This window comes from Tamandua tetradactyla, chromosome 12, assembly GCF_023851605.1.
Source record: "Tamandua tetradactyla isolate mTamTet1 chromosome 12, mTamTet1.pri, whole genome shotgun sequence".
Classification (NCBI taxonomy): Eukaryota; Metazoa; Chordata; class Mammalia; order Pilosa; family Myrmecophagidae; genus Tamandua; species Tamandua tetradactyla.
Window position 1 is genome coordinate 76,012,253 of NC_135338.1, and position 24,957 is coordinate 76,037,209.

The 24,957-nt window shown below is 36.6% G+C and overlaps 1 protein-coding gene across 5 annotated transcripts in view; it reads right to left on the reverse strand.

The window, feature by feature from the left end:
- Nucleotides 1-24,957, reverse strand: part of GABRG3 (gamma-aminobutyric acid type A receptor subunit gamma3) — a 736,378-nt gene that overhangs the window by 350,965 nt on the left and 360,456 nt on the right. For all 5 annotated transcript variants that reach the window (XM_077123978.1, XM_077123977.1, XM_077123976.1 and 2 more), the window contains 2 exons: nt 11,191-11,411; nt 9,257-9,339 (listed from right to left, as the gene is read on the reverse strand). In XM_077123978.1, the coding sequence (XP_076980093.1) occupies nt 9,257-9,339; nt 11,191-11,411 (304 nt within the window). The remainder of the gene's footprint in view (nt 1-9,256; nt 9,340-11,190; nt 11,412-24,957) is intronic.

Below are 24,957 nucleotides of genomic sequence, written 5' to 3' on the forward strand. Positions count from 1 at the left end.
GGGTGTTAGGGAGAAAGTTCACAGAAGTAAAGGGCACTTTTCATATCATACCAAGGGTATCTACTATCAACATCACTGTTGAAAATTTGACCTTGATCACCTCATGGAGATATGTATTCCAGATTCTCCGCTGTAGTTTTCTTTTTTTCCATCTCCATCTCCACACTTTGGAATGAAGTTACTATGTGCAATCCATGCTTAAGGGAAGGGGAGTTATGCTCCACTTCCTTCAGAGAGAGTATTTCTGTAAATTACCTGGAATTCTGCTGTGCTGGGGATTTGTTTCTTCTCCCCCATTTATCTATGGTTGAATAATATTACATTTTATGGATACAGCACATTTTGTTTATTCATTAATCAGTTAATGTACATCTGGCTATTTTTTAGCTTTCATGACTAATACTGCTGAGAACATTCATGTGAAAGTTTTTGCATGGACAAATGTTTTTAGTTCTCTTGGGTATATGAGTAGGAGTGGAATTGCTGGGTCAAATGATGACTCCATATTTAAATTTTTGAGGAAAATGTCAAATTGTTTTCTAAAGAGGTTGCACCATTTTACACTCTCACCAGCAATGTACGTATGAACTTTTCAATTCCTCCTTATCCAAGGCCATACTTGTTACTGTTTGTCTTTAATTACCTCATACTTCACAGGTATGAAGTAGTATCCATTGTAATTCTGATGATTAATGATGTTAACATATGTTCTCCTAGTTCTATTACCCATTTATGTGTCTTATTCGGTGAAATGTCTATTCAAAAATGTTGTTTATTTTCAAAAGGATTATTTATCTTTTTATAGTTGAATTGTAAATTTTCTTTATATAACCTGGCTATTACCCTCACCAGATACACAATCTGAACAAATTCTCTCCCATTTTCTGGGCTCTTTTTTCACTTTCTTGATGGTTTTTTTTTTTTTTTTTTTTTGATGCACAAAAGATTTTAACTTTTAGTTAGTCCAGTTTATTTTATTTTTGCTTTTGTGCTTTTGGTGGCATATTAAAGAAACCATTGCCTAGTTGAAGGTTGCTAAGATTTACATTTATGTTTTCTATGAAGAGTTTTACAGTTTCAGTTATTAAACATAAGTCTTTCATTCATCTTGGTTTAGTTTTTATATGGTGTGAGATAGGAGCACAATTGCATTCTTTTGCATTTAGATATCAAGTTGTCCTAGCATCATATGCTGAAAAGACTCCCACTGAATGGTCTCAGCACCCTTGTAGAAACAAACTGATGCCAAATATATGGTTTGTATCTAGATTCTCCATTCTATTCCATTTATCTGCGGGTCTATACTTACGCCAGTACCTTAATGTCTTGATCACCATTGCCCAGGAAGCCGTAACATCAGGAGGAGTAATGCTTCCCAGTTTATCCTTCCTTTGAAAAATTGTTTTAGCTCTTCTAGGCTCTTTGCCTTTCCATATAAAAATTTTTATGTCCATATATATAATACAACTTGCTTGGATTTTAATAGGAATTGTATTCAACTGACATCTTTACAATATTGAGTTTTACAAATTATGAACACAGTTCAATTTTAGGTTTCCTTTGATTTCTTTCATCAGCATTTTGAGAGATTTCTTCTTCTTCTTCTTCTTTTTTTTTTTTTTTTTGCATGGGCAGGCATTGGGAATCAAACCTGGGTCTCAGGCATGGCAGGCGAGAACTCTGCCACTGAGCCACCATGGCCTGCCCATTTTCTTCTTTTCTAATGCAAACATTTAGTGTTCTGAGTTTCCTTCTCAACACTACTTTAGCTACAGTATAAACTTTTGCATTTTGTGTTTTTATTTTCATTCAGATTTTTTTAAAAATTTCCATTGACACTCCCTCTTTAAATGTATTATACAAGCAGTTCAATGTTAAATTTGCAAATGTTTGAAGATTTTCCTATTTTATTGCTGTTATTAATTTCTAATTTGACTCCCTTATCCAGAGAACAAATTCTGTATGATTTAAATTATTTTAGATTTGTTGAGGTTTGTTTATGACACTGGATATGGTCTATTTTGATGAATGTTCCATGAGTTCTTGAAAATATAGTATATATTCTAATGTTGTTGGTTGGAATGTTCTATAAATGTCTTATTGGTTCATGGTAGAGTTTAGTTCTTCTATTTCTTTGTTTATTTTCAGTCTAGTAGTTATATCGATTATAACTTGTTTTTCAATTTTTCCTGCTTTTCTTGTTCTCTGTCATCACTTGCTTTGTTGGTTACTATGCTTTTTGAGATTCTATTTTGATAGATGTATGCTATTTGTGACTATACCATTTTTTGTACTTTTTGAAAAAAATTGATTTAAGAGTGGCAATATACATAAGTAATTTATAATCACCTACTGGTGTAAACATTTTATCACATCAAGCAAAATATTGAAATCTTACTTCCACTGAGGATCCTCTATTTTCCCCACCTACTAAGTATAATCTTCTTAAGTATTTCCTCTATATACATTTAATTCCATATTATATGATGTTATAATTTTTAATTCAATCATCATTTATGGTTTAACAGACTCATGATAAGAAAAATAACCTACTGTATCTATCCTATTTTTACCTACTTAATTCTTTTCTTTCCTAAGTTCTCATCTTTCTTCATTATTATTTCATTTATATGTGTAGCGCTTCCTTTAACCACTATTTAAGGGTAAATTTGATGGTGACATATCGTCTTATTTTTCCTTCACCTGAAAATATTTTGTTTTCACTTTGGTTCCTAAAGATAGTTCCACTTGATATAGAATTTGTGGTTGACAGTTTTGTTTTTTTTTTTTCAAATTTCAGCATTTAAAAATCATTGTACCACTTTTTCTTGCTTTCATGGGTTTTCTTGAAGAATCTATTGTTATGCGCGTTGATGTTTTCCTCTAGATAATGTATTAGTCCTCTCTGCTTTCCTTTAAGATTTTTTTTCCTTGTTTTTACAGAAGTTTAATTATAATGTGTTTTGACATGGTCTTTCTTTGGGTTCATCTAATCTGGGGTTCACTTCACTTCTTGAAGTTGTAGGTTATAGCTTTCATCAACTTTTTCCAGAATGTATGAGAGATAAAAAGAAAGCCCAAGGTAACATGTTGCCTTTCTTCAAGATATGAAGTCCCTAGCTATCCACCTTTTTTCTGGTTTTCAAACTCCTTCATATTTCTCTGTTTAATTATTTCCTTGTGATTTAGTTGTAATTCTCGGGGAGAGGTTAGTCTATGACATCTCATCTGGACTAGAACTCTTTAGTGAGATTTGTAAAATGTATTGTTTTAAAGTGTGGGCAACAGAATGAAAATAAATCAGAAGAAGCTATATTTTATATGGAAAATATGAACTTCTAAATCAATTACCATGTTTTGTTGCAGAATAATCAGCTACGTCACTTACCAATAGTTCTCATAATATTGTATTTTAATGTTATGGTGCAAATGTCAATGACACCAGTGCCATGGGCATGATCAGTGTCTCAGACCTGTACATGGTGAAGTAAGCATATGATATTGGAATATTAATTTATTTTTTGGTTGATAAATTGAACGACAGTGATGCAGCCTTAGGATTTTATTTTAGGTTATTACCTAATTTGTGAACTTGTCCCTGAGTGTTGTGTAAGTATAATTTTCTGTATCTCAAAATAAGAACGGAAAAATATTACTTCAAGGTCCACCAAACCTTTATTTCAGTTTACCAATAGTGTGCATGTAGGCTTGAGTGTGTTATAGTGATTCCTATTTTAAAAATATAATATAGAGTTGTGTCACTGGCATTCTTAACATCTGTCATTAATTTTGAACTCGACTGAGAAAGAGATGATGATATCTATAATTTAAGGATATATGCTGTAGCTACAACAAATTGAACTCATTAATTTTTCAGAGGCATACCACTTTTGGAAATGAACTCTTCAATAAAATAAAGTTTGTACTCATACACAACATGTATTTCATAACTCTAATTTTTTACTAAAAGAAATCCAATAGGAATACAAATTATTTTTTATGAAATCATTTTTACTCTTAAAAATTGTACTTTATGTTTGTTCTGTCACATGGATTTGCCCCACAGTTCTGAGAGCTGTGAGTAGCACACCCCAGGAGCTAGGCTTTTGGGTCTAAGAATGCTTCTGAGTGCTTAGTGACTACGGTAGGCAGAATAGAGTCACCCCAAAGGTGTCCACGTTCTAATCCCTAGAACCAGTGAATATGTCACCTTATATCTTAGTTTGCCAGGCTGCTATGACAAATATCACACAATGTGTTGGCTTAAGCAACAGGAATTTATTGACATCAGAAGTCCCAATAAGAGTTCAGCAAGGCCATGCTTTCTACCAGGGTCATCAGGGTTCTAGTGATGCCATCCTTCATCACATGGTGATATCCTTGGGTCTCTCCTGTGTGGTTTTCTCTAACTTCTGCCTTCTGGCACCTGGCTCCTCTGCATAAGACCTCCAGTAATGTGGGTTTAGACCTTCACTCATTCAATTTGGTAACACCTAAATATTATCTTAGAAGATTCTATTCAAAAATGAGTACACACCTTAACTGATAATATTGGTCAAAGGTCTTTTTACAAATAAGTCAATACCCACAGGAATGCAGATTAATATTAAGAACATGCTTTTTGTTGGTGTAAATTATTTAACCTACCATACCTTACATGGCAAAATTTACTTTGCAGATGTAGTTAAGGATATGGACCTTGAGAAGGAGAGATTATTCTGGACTATCTCAGTGGGCCTGATGTAATCTCCAGGGTGCTCAAAAATCTGAGAACCTTTTCTGGCTGTGGTCAGAGAGAAATATGACAAAGGAAAAAGGACCAGAAAGCAACTGCACTCTTCACTTTGAAGAAGGAGGAAGGGAGTCACAAACCTAGGAAAGTGTGAAGCCTCTAGAGGGTGAGAAAAAACAAGAAAGATTCTACTCCAGAGCCTTCAGAAAGGGACACAGCCCAGCCAACTCCTTAGTTTTAACCCAGTGAGGCCCATGTAGGATTTCTAACATGCAGAACCCTAAGCTAATAAATACGTGTTGTTTTACGCCACTAATTTGTAGTAATGAGTTAAAGCATGAATAGAAAACTAATACGGTAATCAATTATTATCAATCAAACATTCATCATGATTCAAGCTCTGAAAGTGCACCAGGTATATGATTATACTCAAGTTATAGACGCCAAAACTTTTGTCAAGAGTGCTATATCAACGTTGCCTTTAGTTTATGCATATAAATAACTTTAATTTTATTGGTATTAATTTTCATAAATCCACATAAAGACCTTAGTGCGTTTGGGGAATTTGAAAATGTGATCAAAAGAACTCAATGACTCAGAAAATGCTCTGGGAATTTTTTTAAATTAATGAAAATTTTATTTCAAAAATCTGAATTATATTAAAAAAATAGTAAAACTCAACACTATAACCCAAGTGTGCTACACATAAAATGTTAACAGCTCTTCTCTGTGCATGCATCTGAAAATATTGCATTTTTAACATTGTTTGAGAAGTGTTGCTTATGTCATTCAGAAAGCCAAGCCCATCCTCCCATCACAGGTACGTTTATACTAGGGGATTCATTATAAAAGAACACTGCACCAAGAATATTTGCAGATATTTTTCATTTACTTGAACCACGCTTTTTCTTCCAAAAAGACAGTTGTCTACTAAGTAAAAAGATGTTACAATCATTTTGATGATCACTTTAGATTTTACCATATATTTGGGTATATAGTTTTCCTACTATTTATTTGAATGATAGAAAATATAAATAGTTAAATGTTTTTGTTACATTTTTACAAGCATATGCTGTATTTAAGTGAAAATAAGATTGTTTACAAACAAGAACACCACTTCATTTTCAATTACTTATCAATGTTTACAGTGAGGATTTTCCTGATAATATATCTCCAAAATATAGAAATAAATTGGAAACTAAGCTTATATAGATCAGACTGTTCTCCCTGCCACAATTCATCACTGCAATTTTTTCATTAAAAGTGCTGTTAGTCTCACTTATAAAAAATGAATCCTGTACATATGAATTAATATCATACGTGTGAGCTGTTGCAATAAATTTAAACTTAAAAGCACAGTTTTATATTTTGGGATTCCGGAATAAATTTATTTGATAAAGTGGCTCTGTGGTACACTAACATTTATTATTGTAATAGATTCTTAGTTAATTTCCCAACCTCCAGTATTGCTCTTATAAAATCTACCTTCCATATTGCTTCAAATTAAAATTTCATGATGCTGATCCCTAATTTTCAGCCTTAATGGCCTTTACTTGCCCATGTGTTAAAAGTGTAACTTTTTGACACCAAACATAGGCCTGTCTACTGCCTGGGTCTTACATACACTTCTGGGTACCACCATACCACCAGTGACACCACCCTGCATATTTCCAGAATATTCTCTCATTGCTGGCTTCATCAGGGTTGCTTACTCATGCTCTTGGCTTTGTCTGGAATGTGTTTTTCAGATTCTTTTCCAACATGACTCAGATCTTTGCAGGCTCAATTCAGAATTTACTTCTTCTGGAAATTTGCCCTCTTCCTTTCCCTTTGAAAAGGTTCTCTCTCCTGAGTTCCCTCCACGCTCTGTGCATATTGTTTATTTTAATACTACCTGATATGTATTATCTGACAGACTAAATCCATTACACTATCCCAGCACCTGAAACACTAAGGCTTCTATTAATATTTTCCACCATGGGCTGAAAGTTGCCTTGGAAATGAGTGGCCTGGCAAGGATGAACTCTGAAAGAAATTGAAATAAAAGTACTTGGTCCTTGCAAGCCATTTTTTCCTACTATTTCAGTTTCTTTCTTAGTACTTAAACTGTAATTTTCAACTAATTCAAGAAAGACATTAAATGACAGTTACAGTTTTAGGGTAGTGTTTCACATAATGGTGTGTGTATGAAAGACTTCTTTAAGAATTTAAATTATTTCTATAAAAAAAATCTTTCAAAACCAATCCATATTAGCACTTCTCTTTCTGGCAGTATTGCAAGTCACACATGCAGAAAATCTTCTCCCAGAAGAGAACAGCTAAAATGACTCTGTAAAATATAAAAATACATTTTTAAGGGACAGCAGAGTATGGGAAACAATCAGACAGACAAATAAGGGTTCTGAGGTGTTTGCCTGCATTGGAACCAGTGGCAGCCATGGGGCTGCCTGGCGATCTCTACTGGTATGGGTGGACTTGGGATCCAATAGGTCATCCAGCAAGGAGCAGGAGCAGGGTCAGGACTTGGCAGGATATTCATGCCAGTCAGAGAGCACCTTTAAGCCTGCACCCTGCTAGGGTGAAAATCTCAGTCGATAGTATAAGGGGGGAAATCTCCCTAAAAGATTTCCTGTCCAACTTTGGCTTTGGAAAGAATGGAAAAGTGAAAAATGTCCTTCCTAAGAATTTATAACCTCAACACTAATCTCACAAAGAAATGTGGGTAGAATTCTTATTCTTTCTGTGGCTCCAGGTGCCCAGGCTTAAACTTTAATTTAAAGTGATACAGACACAGGTAAAGGCAGAAGGAGCCCTCTTTAAAAATTTCTACTTTAAGAATGGCTTCCCTATGGCCTCATTTAAGCCCTCTTCCTCAGCCTGAACCAGAAGAGAATTTGTTTTGTTTTGTTTTCATTTTAAGGTTATGTAAATAAAAGGCAATCCTTTTATTTAGAAAAAAGAATTTACTTTAAATTCAAGCCTTAATGAAATCCCCCCAAAAAGTTCCAGGAAACATGAGTTCAAAATAAAAAAAATAACTGAACAGATAAGTAAACAAATTATCACAATACAGAGTAAATAGAAGTAACAAATTGTACAACTATTCCCAAAAGGTACTGGAATTTCAGGAAATGTAAATAAATAGAAGATAACATTTGAAATTTTGATGAAGAAATAAGAGGCTACCAAAATTGTATAGGAGATTTAAAAAATATAGAAAATCAAAATGTTTCATAATAAAAAATAAGCTTTGAAGTCACAAACACTATAAATTGGTTAATGACATATTAGACCATCAGAAGTGTCAACAAAGCCAAATCGGACTTACTGGAAAGACTATAAACAAGGAAGAGGAAAAATTACTAAGAAAAAAATATATACATATATAACCAAATTGATAAAGAATTAGACCATTTGAATGATACCATAATCTTTAAAATAATCAAATAAATAGATAACAGCAGGCCCAAATGGTTCTACAGGCAAGTTTCCCAGACATTCATAGACATCAGCTATCCACTTTCTAGGCATTGGATATTTGTGCTATCAACAATTATAATAGTTTTTGAATGATTTATTTAAAGTTCGGATTCAACCAATTAAACTATTCTCTAAATTAGGGTATTTTTACCCACCCTAGGAGATTAGTGAAATTTTGCTTCTTATTTTGCCTTTTTCTAAATATAACTTATACAGTGAAGTGTGTTTATCTCCATATTTCATTTTTATCTTCTCACTATAATATCCAAGGAAGGAAAGCCACAAATAATGCTTGCAGTGTCATGAAGTGTTTGCCACGCCCTACGCACAATTTTAGAGAATGTCAAACAAGTTAAAGTCTTAAGAGTTATATGTAAACAGTTGTGATTAGTACATTCAAAATGCACCATTATAAATTCAAAAGCTATATTTCCATATTGACCTTTACTCAAACACTTATCTTTATAAGTAAGTAAATAAATTTGATATTTGATATTTCTTTTCATATGTATTCTTGTACTTATTGTGAGGCTGCCTTTAGGAATTTGTAAATGATTACTTGTTAGTGCTGATATCAATTACAGGTAAAATATTGGAAGATGATAATATTATTCCTGCAATTGCTCAATGAGGCAAACATCTTTAAAGAAAAAAAAATTGATCTTTGTATTTAAAAGACACATAATCTTGCTTTAGGATGATAAATCTGTAAATATCCCAAAAGACTTGTGTGTATGTCTAAATAATAAACACAACTCATTAGCATAAGAGTTTTTGAGTAAAGTCAACTGTTTATCAATTCCTGAATTCTTCACTGGTAAAATACATTAATAGGATGTTCATAACTTCATCAAGGTACCTATCTTGTGACATGAGTCCATTGTATTAAAGTCTAGAGAAAAACACCTAAAAATAATAGCAAAACCATCATCAGTTTTTTCTCTCTGATTGTACTGAAGCTATAATCCCATAGCTGTTTATCAGAAAACACTTCTACTTTAAACACTCTTTTACACAGCATTCATGTATCAGAACAGTACTCACAGCTGGAGAAAGTCAGCGGGCATGAATGCTCATCCATGGGGAAGTTGTGCAGTTGCAGCTGGCATTCTGCATTTATGGTGAGCCTATGGAAGAGCCACATGTCACTCAAGAGGGCACCCAAGCAACCACCCAGCAACAACCAAAGGCATGGCCCAAGGAGACACCATGTTGCCACATGCAGAGAAATGGAAACAGACCATGGAACTCATTCTGGGCAGTGGGCACTGCACATTTGGCTATAGTACCATCCAGCTGCTTTTGTGTTGAGTTATTTTGTTTTGCTTTTCATTATCAGTAGCAAAGAGAATTCTTGTCAGTAAAATTCCAAGCTGTGTCTAGAGATGCAAGCCAAGCCAGGGAGGAGACAAATAAAACCAACTGTTGTTTTATAAATATTTGTTTTCAATCTGCTTGACTGAGTTGGACTCTTTCTTCATTTTAAACTGGTGTATTGTTTTAAATATTATAGTGCCAAAGCAATTCACTCATATGGGGAATTCCATATTTAGATAACTTTCCCCTATTTCAACAGGCATGGAACAAAGAGAAGGAAGAGAAGTATTAAGGTAACTATTCTAGATGAAAGGAAACTGAAAGGCATGGAAACTAAATGTACTGATGATCCTTGGTTGGATGCTGGGAAATTTGGGAAATTCAAATATGGATTGCATAGTATATAATATTTTTGTATCAATGTTAAATTTGGTAGGTAGGACAATTGTTTGGTACTTATCTGGGAAAATGCTCTATTACTTAGGAAATAGATGCTGAAATGTTGAGGAATAAAGTTAAATGAAATCTGCTCACTTACTTTCAAGTGGTTCAATAAAAAAATTGTTGTACATGAATATATATGTGTGTTTGTGTATGTTTGTTCTTGCATAGGGGCCAGAGTCAGACAGACAGACAACAGAGACAGAGTGAGAGAAAGAGAGCACAGATGTAGCAAAATAGTAGTTTGAAGAGAATAGAGTTGTTTCTTGTCTTATTCTTTCAATATTTTTACAGCATTAAACTTCTTAAAAATTTTGGGAGAAAAGAAAGAAAACAAGGGCTCTGGAGCAATACAATCCTAAAGTGGTATAATTATCCACCTCTAATTGCACCCATGCCATGCACCTCCACTTGTTCTGCAAGTGCTCATCACCTTTGACAAAGTGTGCTAACAGCTGAGTCTTTTGGAAGAGAACTGTCCTGATGCATTCACTGGGTACATCAGCTGGCTACCAGAGTGCCAGACAGCAGGGAGGATAAAAGAGACATGGCACTGCCTCATGAGTTTACAGCCTGTTAGGAAATAGAACAGCAAATATGTCTACAATTAAAGGTGTAGTAAGTGCTACAAAGAATAAGAAGAGACTGATATGAAGAAAAGTGGGCAAACATAATTTAGTTTAGAGGAGTTAAAAAGAATTTTCTGTTAATCCATATTCAAGACAGATCCAAAAGAAAGAATTAGGATTAGCCAGTAATGGTAGGAGAAAGAGTTTTCTCAGCACAGGAATTGGCAAGTGCAGGGTCTCTGAAGATAAGAAGCTGAGGGAAGAGAAAAGGGAAGAAAGAAGAAGGAAAGGGGAGAGAGAAAGTGGATGCCCAAGCAAAGAGCTTGCCACATTTGAATACTCAAGAGAGGCCCACTTGGCTTCATCTTGGTGCACAGAAGGGAGGGTGTCTGGAGCTGGGAGTAGAGAGGGGCCAGCCAGGGCCCCTCTCCAATGCATGCGTATTATCTTTATATTTACAGACTTGGCATTAGGACCAACTTTTTCAGGATGCTATACCGTTTCAAGCCTGAGATGTATTAGAACCTTACAATGAAAACAAAATCTCCATTTATCCCATTCATAAGGATGCTTCATAGAGCATCTCTGTAATGCTCTAAATTAAAATCCAAATGAGACTATAAGTAATTGAAGATCCAGACAGCATGTTACCTTAAAGTGTAAAGGATCTTCCCATCATTCCAAATTCTGAGGAGTTGATTGGGCGTAGTAATCCAGTGAGCCTCTGCAGTTTTGGAATTGCGAAAGATTGTATCTGGAATCCATATTAACCCCACCATGTTGCTATTCAGAGTAAGTATTTTCATTGTGCTGTTGAATCGAAGACGACTGTCTGTCCAGGTCTGAGCAAAAAATATATCAATTTGGTATTCCTGAAATGAAGCAAAAGGAGATGTGGGTGTAAATGATCTTTCTATATACGTTCTCTTTGTCAAAGGTTGCTTTCCTCCATTTTTAATATCTCCACCTCCCCACTCTCATTCTATTAGTGCTTAATACAGCACCTATCATAGCATGGTAAGTATTATCAGTCAAGAACAGTAATAGGTGAAAATGCTTTGTAAACATTAAAATATAAAACAAACTAATGTAGAATGAGAGATTGAGACAGTAAACTGTAATTCAGAGTATAGATTTTGAACTCAGACCCTGCATTCACACGTTGGAGTTTGACCAGACTTATCAGAATTTCAGTTCTTTAATCAGTAAAACTGGGGAAAAGAGTAGTGGTCACCTCCTAAAAGTATTATAAAGATGAAAGGAAATGATTAAATGAAAAACACTGAGTGTCTGGCATAGAGTAAGTGATCCACAAATATTACCTCATTTAATAATAATTATTATTTTCACTCAAGAGCCTTTTCAAACAGCACAACACAAAACAAAAAGAAAAGCAACAAACAAGCACAACAATAAAAAGAACTATAGAGATTCTGTAGTTTCCCAAGCCAATTACTGATACCAATAGAAGGCTGGATAGGTTCAAATTACAAGATCAAAGTAGAATTCACACTGGAAAATAAGACTTCCCAGTAGCCATCAGATATTAGGATGGGACTGAAATCATCAAGAAACTTATAGAAATGTTTCTAAACTGGACCACCTCAGAGTCCATTCCCATTATCACAGTTTAAAGGATAGTAAGAAAGATTTGCAGACCGATAGTTACAAGAATTGTATAACTTTTGTAAGTTTCTGTTATATATTGGATATTATGAATTTATTACTTTTACACAGCGTGAGTTGACTAATTCTCAGTGCAGCCCCTATGAATCCTTTCTATTGAGTTTCTAGCTAAAGAGATTTTCTGAGATAGGTAACTCAGCTGTCTAGATCTGACCTTTTATAAACTAATAAAAATTATGGATGGACTCTGCCAAATCTGTATTGTGCCAGCAAGCAAAGTTCCTGCTTTCATGGAGCTTACATTCTAAGAGGCATTAGACAAATAAGGTAAAAATACAGTATATATAATGGCCATATATACTATGCAGAAAAACAAGGCTGCCATATAAGTTGTGATTCCAGTAGAAAAAAACACCAAAAAGTATTCCAGTACACAGTGGGAACAGTTGTAGTAGAGAGAGCCCAAGGCTTGCATGAACCTTTGAGCAGCTAGAGAAGTAAACGGTAGAGGTGCAGGAGTTGAAAGCAGATGACTCATGGGGGCCTCTTCCTGAAATATCAGTGAGTTTCGGAACCTTCAGCAGGAACCCCATGAAATCTCAGCATCCAAGAGGGTGAAATTATAGTCCTCACCTTCTTCTTAAACATGCCTCTAGAGAATAAAGACTTTTGCCTCTTCACCACCTTCCAGGTCTTGCATACGTGTCTTTTCTTGGAACTCTAAACCCAGCAAAGCATAAGGAAGAGGAAATGTGTGTTTGTGTTATTCCTGCATAACCTAGTACATGCTGACTGATACAAAAGTGGGTTTCAAGGAGTGTTGAATCAAAACTAAAACAGGTGACATTGGCTTAAAATTCAGAAAAGGGGGCCAAGGAATGTGGAACTGGAGGTTAGAAGCATGGTAGCTCATGGTATGCATGGTGATAAATTTGGCAAAATTGATGTATCTGGGAAGGGAGAGCATATGTCTGATGACAGCATGCTCTTTGGGCACAAATTGTAAAAAGGATATTAATTTGCATATTGGCTGGTAGTGACTATCATTGCAAGAAAGAAATTAGCTCAAAAAAAATTGGCCAGTTTGAAATCAGTTATGAAAGGGGGGAAAAAGAAAAAGCAAATCCAGGGTCTTGTAGATTTGGGAGAGAAGCAAATGTTTTTGTTCCCATCAGTAAAGCATGAAATTTAGAAGTGCTTTGAGTGTAAAAAAATCTGTAAAAACTCAACTTTGCATAAAAAATTGAACCCATTGCTAAAACATTTAAGTAGGTTAGGTTGTCTCCCTGTAAAATCTTTAATTGTTCAAATACAGCTCAAAGAATAAAAACTAAGTTGTGCTCTGATGGAAGCGCGTGAGGGTGAAGGTATCCGTACTTGATTTAAGAAAGAGAATGAGGGTGAGCATGAAAGGGAGGGAACAAAGTCAAAGCCAAGGAGCAGGGCAGACCTAAGAATCATGATGAGGAAAGATCTATGGTTGGAGCCACGCATATGAAAACTGGCTTACTAGGCACAAAGCTTACTTACTTTCTGAGAATTCTACCGTCAAAGATGCCATGAATCATGACGAAATGTCTGTGACTGAGACTTGAAAGAACCTCTGCCTTCCTGTCTTTAAAGGCTCAGCATCAGCCTGAGAAAGCCATTTGGCCACCAAAGGTGGCTTGTTCTTCAAGCTTGCTTGACTGTGGCCAAAAGGTTCATGGAAAAGTAATAAACTACCAGAGGATGGAGTCCAGTCAGGAAGAGTATAGTTCCCTGGAGCAGAATTACCATTTAATCAAAGAGGATTACCCTCTCCAGGAGACAGAGCCAACTCAGGTGGTGCCAGGGGTTTCAGAATTACTGCAAACTAGTAGGTTGATTGCAGTTATCCTGTCCTTTTCCCACCCTTGAGTATATATAGTGTCTCTGTGGGGGTAGGAAAAGGTTAGATAGTTTCTCTTTTCAGTTGATAGGTTGCTCTACCCCAGAAGGCCATGCCTGACATGATTTACAGAGGAGCATGCACAGGCTAATTTTGACCTTAGGACTGTGACTAGATTAGCCTTTTGGATTGCATTCTCATATTTTTCCCTACAAAGGAGAGAGACAAATATTTAATGGCTAGATGCAATGATCACAGGAATTATGACTGTCTGCCAAATATCATAGTATCCCTTCTTTAGGGACCATGGAGAAGTTGCTCCTGACCCCCTTGGGGCTGGGTGCATGGTCATCTCTTTTGTGATAAAATAAAATATGGGTAGAGCAGTGTGGGTGGTTCATTTCTGGGAGGGCACTTGAAGATAACACACAGTATTTGTACTTAGCCTTTCTGGACCCTGAGAGACCGTGTGGAGCAGGGCTCCAGCTGACACGGCCAAGACACAAACATCAATAAGAAATTATCTCATGGAGACTGAAAAGTGTTTTATAAAAGCAGCATTGACTGGTACAGTGAGGAAAGAGGGAAGGAGGCTCTATTATGCAAGAAGAGTAGGACTAGCAGGGCTTCAAAGAGAAGGCGACTTTAGATCCCAGATTTCGTGAATATTTCAGTTTCCTAGGATACCAGAAATGGGTTGGTTTTTACAATGGGGTTTTATTAACTTAACATTTACAGTTCTTAAGGTCCAAGTCAAAGGTATCAACAGGATAATACTTGGACTCTGAAGAAAGGTTGCTGGCATCCAGGATACCACTGTTACATGGAAAGGCACATGGTAACATCTGCTGGTCCTTCTCAGTTTGCTGCTTGGCTGCAAACTTCCTCTCTCAACTTCTTTAGCGCTCTTCTCTGTAAGCTTATCTTAATTTTATCTCTCTGCTTCTGTATGTGTTTTATCCTCTCATAAAAGACTCCAGTAAAAGGATTAAAACCCACCTTGAATGAGGTGGGTCACATCTCAATTAACCCAACCAAAAGGTCCTATCTACAATAGGTCTGCATCCACTGAAATGAACTTAAAGAACATGGGCTTCTCTGGGGTTCATATAGTTCCAAACCAGTACAGGGAAAATGTGGGAGTGAGCCAAGCAGATCCTGGGAGAACGAGAGCTCTGAGCAGAAGGGGGAGCAAGTCCCAAAGCACCTTTGATAAAAAAGTAGACTGGATTAGGTAAGTAGCCCTCCTTCCTACCTTAATTATAGGATTTTGGCCTTACGATGATTTCTCAGTAAATGCATAATATGTTATATATGCACAGAGAGCACATTTAGCACTTTAAATAAAATTCCGTATGTTGCATGTGTAGGGTACTCACAAGTGTTATTTCCTCCTTTCTTTTAAAACTCAATGTATTGGATTAAGGAACAAGGAGAGAAGGATGAGAATGCGTTCTTCCTTTCAGGGTTAGAGCTCAGCTTGTGTGACATGTTTTGATGCTTTGAAAACAACCTAAAGGTTTTCAAATCTTTTTATTTATTTATTTTCTATAAATCCCAATATTATGCCAGGGAAATAAAAAAAAACAGAAGAAGTTTATGAAAGCTACTCAATATGCCAAAACTCTGTTCAATTCTGGGACCCCATGTGAAAATGCTGGAATAGATCTTTGTATATTATAATAACAGAAAAACAAAATGCCCCCTGCAGACAAGCCCTTCCTTTTTGCCCCTTTTCTCCTCATCTTCTTTTCATTCCCATTCAAGCATAGATTAAGTCTTCACCATAAATCATTTTAAAATTCAGGCTTGAAATCAGTAAATTATATAGCATGCTGGGAAGCATTATCTAAGTCTTTATGATGATGAGTAGATGCATTCGCAACCAGGCCCTTGAATTATGGTTATACACAGACAAGCGGACCCTTCCTTCTGGGTAACTGAGGTCAGCAAGATTAAATAACTTTCTTAAAGTCACATAGCTACCAATTCGCAATTTTTCTAAACTACACAGGAAAAATCTGTCTCCCTAGATGTGACTAAAGGGAGTTTTAGCAGCTGAAATACAGTTGTTGGAAACATTAGAACTGCCGTGACATGTATAAGAAAAAAAACCAGCACAGAAGTCTCCTCTGTTTTCCATACTCTCCCCACTTACAAGGGGTGTGAAGTCAGTTTCCTTCCTGAGCCTCTGTTTTCTCACGTGTAAAATGGGAGGCTGGGTTACAGTAAACTAAGGACTCTTTCAACTATAAAATTTTCCCTTTCCATATCGTTACCTACAGTTAGCTTTTCACTATAGAAACTAATTTTCTATGTCACTCATTTCTATTTTTTAGATTTGCAGTAAAGATATGATAGACTGTTCGTACATACGTTCTGTTTCCTGACAGCACAGCACAGCACAAAGGCAAGTTCTTCCTTATCCTAAGTCCTGCCCAAAACTCCAACAAAGAAGTTGTGAGGGTGTGCAGCAAGTGGATGGTTTATTATGTCTACATTTGACTAAATATTGGCAAAACACCTCACACCCACAGAGAAGGATTTTTACATCTCTCATCAACTTTCTCTGTAATGGCATTAATCATCTTTCCTTGCTGTAGAGGAAAAATATCTTCTTACAATATTTACCTAAAAATGAACCACATTTTATATAATTAATAAATAGCTGTGAAATTAATGTGTCTGAAATACTAATAAATGTTAACAGGTGAAAAATGTACAAATCACTGATTTAAACCATAGCATTTGTGGAGAGCCTACGTTCAGTTTTAATAATTGGAGAGCATAATGATTCCCAAACAAGCTGTGAATTACAGCAGCATGCGGAATATTTTGGCAAAACAGAAGAAAAATTATGCTTCTTAATCATATTTATCTGTAACTTCTTAAAAAATTAGAAAATTATTCTTTACTATCTTTCTTCTTTACTAAAGAAGAAGGTCAAATGGAAAACTTAGAGATTCATAAAAGCTAGGGACTTTGAGATTCTCAGTGTAGGAGACATCAGAAATATATCTTGTATAGTGGTAAAATTTCCTCACATTAGACCTGGGTGAAGCAGTTTTGCCATTTTGTTTCCATTTTCTACTCCGGGGACCCACTGTAGCCCCATGCCTTCACACTGGCTGTTCTCACACAGCCTGTCCTTCTCCCAGCAACTGCGTTTCCGGAGTTAAGCCTCTCTTCTTTACTTTTTCTCTGCCCAACCCCAGACTCCACCGGCATACATCCTCACCCATTCTCTGCCACGGGAGTGCCCTCTACGTGCTGGGATCTGTACTAGTTTATATAAGGGCGCCTTCCAGGGGCTCTGGCGCATTGCCTGGGGCGACGTGCAATGCCTCTTACCGCATCTCGGGGACCTGTGCAGGGGTGGCGCAGGCGCTGGGGAACCGCCCCTTGGGAGACCCAGAAGACTCACCGATGATGCTCACACAGGAAGCAGAAGGTGAGAGGGTAGAGGGTGTGTCAGTCAGGGGCCCATTGAGGGGATCAAAACCACTTTAAGTATGTATCGCTGTGAAGGGTGAGTTACAGGGATGGTGGAATTGGTGGAAACTGAGACAGGATGGGGCAGGAGGTCACTCCTGGAGTGGTGGAAGAAGGAAAAACCAAGGTCATGTGTGAGATCTAGCAGTGGGGCCTCTTACATTCATGAGCTGGGGTGGCCTGATATAACTGGGGGACCGTTCTTGGGAAAAGAATGCAAAATTATAAATACAAAATTTATAATTTACAAAACATAGTTATTTTGAATATGAAAAACCTTATACCATTATTTTTTTAAAAAATCACAGATACTGCAAAAATCACAAACTCCTCCCCAAAATACATCATTTTAATTAGCTTACTAATTGACCTACCTCCATATTACTCACATGTCCTACATTTTTTGGCTGCATACTTTGATCACATCATTCTATGACAATGATTTTATAGCGGTATTTTTTATGGAGAGAATAAAAATGTAATTTATTTTCTTGGGCATAGTGAAACTAAATGTTTTATTAAAAATAATGTTTCAAAGCTTAACTCATAACTCATTGCTAGTAATTCATGTAAATAGTTAGGATTCTGCCAAATTTTGGAAAGACTCAAGCTCCTTTCATATAAAATTTGGAAGATCTATGTACTAGCTTCAGACTCCAGGCTCCATGCTCCATGTATTTTTTTGGGGGTGGTGGGGTGCTCCATGTATTTTTAACCAGGTTTCCCCTTCACTCCCTAAAATTTCTATGCCACCGCCTTGGGAATTGAATGAGCATAGAGGTGGAAGAGGGTCATGAAACTGGCCCAACACTGAGATATTGGTGATGATTTCATTATAGAAGGAGCTGATGTGAATTACATAACCACACCCCACTAAACATACTCTCAAGTTTTCCCAGCTCCATGTCCCTGTAGCACGATTCAGAATTGCTTATGCCAATATGATGCATATGTGTGATGGGAAATCAGAAGAGAAAGGGGCAGCAGTCTTATTTTAGAATAACTTTTACTTGCTAATTTCACAAATATGTAAGTGTAGGTGAACATACTGCCCAGGCCTTGCCCAGGACCTGGGAAGGGGTTTCTGGGTAGGAGGTACTTGATGCTGATGTTTCACTCCTGGCTGGCAGGACCAGTGACCATCCTCAGATTGTCTGACCATGCACAAGTCCAGCTAGATTGGAAGCCTCGAAAACAAAAACCCCAAGGGCCTGTGGGGTATGCCCTTGGATGCAGTGAGAGAAAGGGTGAGGGACAGAAGCATGTGTGGGTATAGAGGGAAGGGAAAGGGTATTCCAGCCAAAGCAAGCCTCACTCGACACTTTCTTATCACCTTGCTTGTTTCTCAGTATTCTCTACCTTGAGTAGCTTCTCCTTCCTCCAGTATTTAGCCATTAATTTACTGTTTTCTGATTAAACTTCTTCAAGCATTCAACTGGATGTTATACGCTCCAATGACCATTGTTACTCAAAAAATTATAGTGACACTCAAAATCTAAGAATTAAGATAAACTCTTTTTTGCCTGACAATCATAGCTCTTTGCTTTAATATGCAGATTTATCTCCCATTTGCTCATAAACAATCCCATTACTGTAGAAATTTGTTCCATTCATTGGCACAACATGCCTTCACAAAGTCCCTTCCTCTCATCTCTATGCACACACCCCCCCTCCCATGCTGGATGTCTCTTATCTATGTCTTCTCAGTCCTACACTTCAGTGAATACCTCTTCAAGAATAGTCACCCTGGGAGAAGGATTGTGGGAAATGGCAGAGTGGAGAGATTCAAGAATTAATGCTTCTACCAGAAAAAAGAAACAAGCAGGAACTGCCTAAAACAACTATTTTGAAACTCTGGAGATCAGAAAAACAGCATCCAGGGAAAAGCAAGTGGAAGAAGCTGCTAACTTACGGTAAGGAACAATAAATTATTCTCTCCACAAGGCAGCCACTGGTGCCCATTCCCCACCCTGTGGAAGGCCCCTATGGCGTCCAGCACCTGGTAATCTCACTGATGACAGAAAGTGCCATAAAAATCCCGTTCCCTAAAACTAGAGGACCCAAAATCTGATCACTGATGATGGCTTTTGATCAGCAAATTCCAATCTCTGGGGTCCCGACTATAAGGGCAGCCTCTATTTCAACCAACCCTGGAAAAGACCACAGTGGAGGAGATGCAAAGACACTACACTTCCTCAGGGCTGCAAAGGACAGTTAGTTGAAGGGCTGCATTTGTTGGGCAGGCCTAAAAAGCTCAGCTTTAGGAAACAATGGAAAAAGATCATGGGGGCCTTTTTGCTCCCTTCTCCAGAACTATTCGAGCCAATCTATGTCCCCTTCATGGGCCCTGGTCCTGTTTTGACTGGGAAAGAGTGACTTGGGAAAATCAATGTGCGCCTCCCACCAGAATTTGTCTTCCAGGCAAAAACAGCTTGAGGCAACAAGAAACCAGAGAGTTAGAGGGTCTTGAGCAAAGGCATACTTTTTTCAATTTCCTAGAAGAGAGACTATCTCCAGGGAAACAGAGGGGCAACTGTGCCAGTTTGGAGCTATTATGTACCCCAAATTCTTTAATCCTCATTCAGTATGGCCAGGTGGGATCTTTCTTATTGTTTCCATGAAGATGTGACCTACCTAACTGTGGGTGGTAACTTCTGATTAGATGGTTTCCATGGAGATGTATCTCCACCCATTCAGGGTGGGCTTGCTTTCTGGAGTCCTTTAAAAAGGAATCATTTTGGAAAAAGTTTTAGAGCCACCAGAACCAACAGAGCCCACACACTCAGAGACCATTGGAGATGAAGAAAGAAAACACTTTCAGGGAAGCTGTTGAAGAAGCCTGGAAAGAAAGCTAACAGACGTCACCATGTGCCTTTCCAGCTGAGAGAGAAACCCCAAACATCATCAATCTTCTTGAACCAAGGTATCTTTCCCTGGTTGCCTTAATTTGAACATTGTTATAGTCTTGCCTTAATTTGGACATTTTCATGGCCTTAGAACTGTGAACTTGTCACTTAATAAATTCCCCTTTTTAAAAGTCATTCCTTTTCTGGTATATCACATTCCAGCAGTTTACAAACCAAAACAACAACCAAACTCCTGTAAATAGGGGAACTCCCAAATAACTAACAAACAAAAACCTGGGACTAGACACACGCCCAGAGAGACAAGGAAATCCCTGCACAGTACATTCGCCTTGAGCAGACTTTCTTCATAGGAGGTCTGAAATGCAAGAAAATCTGTCTTATCACCAGCTGTTACAAAATCAAGAAAAAGACATTTCAGGGAATAAATTCCAGAGTTAAAAATTTTAAAATATAAAAATGTACAATGTGCAACAAAAGAGTATAGACGAATAAAGGAAATTAGAGCCTATCCAAGGGAAGAGGGTGAAAATCCAATAAACATCAACAAAGACAAGAATGTGGCTATAACAAACAAAGCCACCTAAAAAAAGTATCTTAAAACTGCTCATGGATACAATATTGCAAGTTTAATAAGCAGAACTAAGTGTGAGTATGGTTGAATAAGGAAGGCTTGGGCTTGTATTTTAACCAGAAGGAAAGCTAGAGGATGTAAACTGGGACTGTATAACTTAGCAAAACCTGGAGCAGATGATGACAACAGTTAATTGTATAAATACAAGAACATTTTTACATGAACTAGATCAAACGTTTATCACTATTACAAGGTGTTAAAAATCAGATGGTGGATGGGAAAACTACACTTAATGCAAACTAAGGTCCATAATTAACAGTAACATTGTAATATTCTTTCATTAATTGTAACAAAGGTACTATACCAAAGCTAAATGTCCATAATTTGGGGGCTATAAGGTAGGCATATGGGATTTCTTTTTCTTTTTTTTTTTAGAAGAAATGGGAATGTTCTCATATAGTTTGTGGTTATGAATGTATAACTACATGCTTATACCAGGAGCCATTAATTGTACACTTAAGAGGGACTGTATGATATTTGAATAAAACTACTTAAAAATATTTTTTAATGCTGAGAGAAATGAAAGAAAATACACAGAAACAACTTAAAGATATCAGAAAACAATGAATGAAGTATACAACATAATTGAGTAGGACTTATTGCTGGTACTCAAGTTTTGTTCAACACAAGAAAAACAAATGCTATAATACACCACATTAATATAATGAAGAGAAAAAGAGCGCATGATTAACTCAAAGGATGACGAAAAGTCACCTGATAAAATCTGTCATCCTTCTTGATAAAAAACACTGAGAACACTAGGAATGGAAGGAAACTTCCTCAATATGATAAGGATATATATGAAGATCCCACAGCTAACATCCTATTTAATGGTGAAATACTGAAAGCTTTGCCTGTGAGATCAAAAACAAGACAAGGACACCCACTGCCATGACTGCTATTCAACACTGTTCTAGATTCTCTTGCCAGAGAAACTAGCCAAGAAAAAGAAATAAAAGATATCCAAATGGGAAAGGAAGACATAAAAATTTCCCTAGTTGCAGATGACATGGTCTTACATAAAGAAAAACCTGGAAAATCTACTACAAAGCTCCATAGCTAATAAATTAATTCAGCAAAGCGGTGGAGTGCAAGATCAAACCCCCAAATCAGTAGTGATTCTATACCCAAGCAATGGACAATCAGAAGAAGAAATCAAGAAAAAAAATTTCATTTACAGTAGCAACTAAAAGAATCAAACATTTAAGCAAGGATATAAAGGACTAATATGGAGAAAATTACTAAGCATTGCTATAGAAATCAAACAAAAACTAAATGAATGGGATAACAATCTGTGTTTGTGGATTAAAAATCAAAATATCGTTAAGATGTCAGTCCTACCCAAAATTATATATAGATTCACTGCAATCCCAACCAAAAAATCCACCAACATTCTTTTCAAAAATGGAGAAGTCAAAAAAAAAAAAAAAAGAAAAACCAATCAACAAATCTATATGGAATTATGAGGTCTTGAATAACTAAAACCATCTTGAAAAAGGAGAATGAATTTGGAGGGTTCACCCTCTTAATCTTAACTTACTACAAAGCCGCAGTAATTGAAGCAGCATGGCGAAGATAAGCATGTAGACAAATGGAATAAAATTGAGAACTCAGACATCAGCCCTCATATTATGGTCAACTGAGTTTCTAAAAGGGGGCAAAGACCACTCAATTGAGAAGGAATAATCTCTTCAAACAAATGCTGCTAGGGAAATTGGATCTGCAATTGCAAAAATAAGAAGAAGGACTCCTACTTCACTTCTTACACAAAAATCAACTCAAAATGAGTCAAAGATTTAAGTATAAGTGCAAGCACTGTCAATCTTCTAGAATAAAACATAGGCAACATCTTCAATATTGTGTTAGACAATGGTTTCGTAGATTTTACACCCAAAGCACAAGCAACAAAAGAAAAAATAGATAAATAGGGCTTCATCAAAATAAAAACTTTTGTACCTCAAAGGACTTTCTCATGAAATGCCAGTTACTCAGTGGGAGAAAATACTTGGAAACCATATATCTCATAAGGGTTTAATATCCATAATATGTAAAGAAACCCATCAACTTAACAAAAAGACAAACAACCCAATTTAAAAATGGGCAAAAAACTTGAATAGATGCCTCTTCAAAGAAGATGAACAAATGACTATAAAGCACATCAAAAGATCCTCCACATCATTAGCCATCAAGGAAATGCAAATCAATAACACAATAAGACACCATTACACACCCACTAAAATGGCTGCTGTTTAAAAAATGGAAAACAACAAGAGTAGGAGAGGATACAGAGAAATAGGAACACTCATTCATTGCTAGTGACAATGAAAAACAGTGCAGCCACTGTGAAAGACAGCTTGGTGATTCCTCAGAAAGCTAAGTATGGGACTATCACAACTGCAATCCCACTATAGGTGCATATACTAAAAAATTGAAAGCAGGGCCTCAAACAGATAATTACACATCAATGTTTATAATGGCATTATTCAAAATTGCTGAAAGATAGAAATAACCCATCAGTCAATGAATGGATAAACAAACTGTGCTATGTACACACAATGGAATATCATTTAACTTTAAATGGGAATGAAGTCCTGATACATGCGACAACATGGATGAATCTTGAAAACATCAGTTGAGTAAAGTAATCCAGACACAGAAGGATGAATATTGTATTGTCTCACTGATTTGAAATAATTAGAACAAGCAAATGCATAAAGTTGGAATCTAGACTGTAGTTTGCCTTGCGATGGGGTGGGAATAAGGAATGGAAAATTGAGGCTTAAAGTGTATGGTGCTTTTATTTGTAATGATGGAAACATTTTGGTAATGTACGGTGGTGATGGTAGCACAAGATTGTGACAGTAATAACAGAACTGAAATATATATCTGAACATGATTAAAAGGGGGATTTTTTATTATATGTATATGGTAATAGAATAAATTTTTTTAAAAAATCCATGGAACTACACTTCACAAACAGGGTACCCTGATTTAAAGCCATGGGCTATAAATAATAGTCCAATTATTAAAATGTGCTATCACCAATTTTAACATTGTTCCACACCAATGCAAGGTGTTGATAATAGGGTGGAAATCCTGTATTTTATGCATTATTGTTCTGTAAACTTGCAACTTCTCTAATAAAGAAAAAATAAACTTACTCTTCCCAACTCCTATCCTGTGAAATGAATCATTAGCTTATACACTTATATATCTGCCCCTCTTTGGAAAATCACTGTCCATATTTCCTCCTTATGTTGATGTCCTATTTCTTTAATTGGTGCATATCACAATACCACCTCTTAAGCCTGTAGAACTGTAACTGATTCCATCCATCCCTTTATGCTGCTCTAACATTCGTCCCTTTTTCCCCATTAACAGAGCAGCATTGTTTGCTCTTTAAGGAGATTTTCTTTCCTTGACTCCCGGAGTGTCCCATCAATTAATGAAGATCATGGGTCTTAATTATGAAGTTACTAGTTACATCCTGAATATATTTATGCAGTTCGGTCTAGCAGCTAATGCAACTCATGAAATGGGAAAGTGATTTTCTTTCTTCTACATGTTTTAAAAGAAGAGGTGGTGAGTTGTATCTTGGGAGCTCAGCCAAATCGGATGCCTGAACATTCTCAGTACTTATCTGCCTCAGCTGCATCCAGTCAGCCTCTTAAATACAGAGAGGGCCCTGCTCTCTCCCCTCTCCAGAGTGGCCCAAAACAACAAGACATCACTAGGTCAGTGTTTCCACTGAAACCTGTCAAAATCTCCATGAACAGAACAGGAATCCTGCTCTTCTGGAGACATCAGATCCCAGACCCCACTCCTCCTTTGCTCCCAGATTACAGGACCCATGTGGGTAAGAACACATGCTCGGTCTTACCCCCCACATCTCTGGAGGGTAAAAGGCATATTCAAGCTTGTCTCTCTTTCAC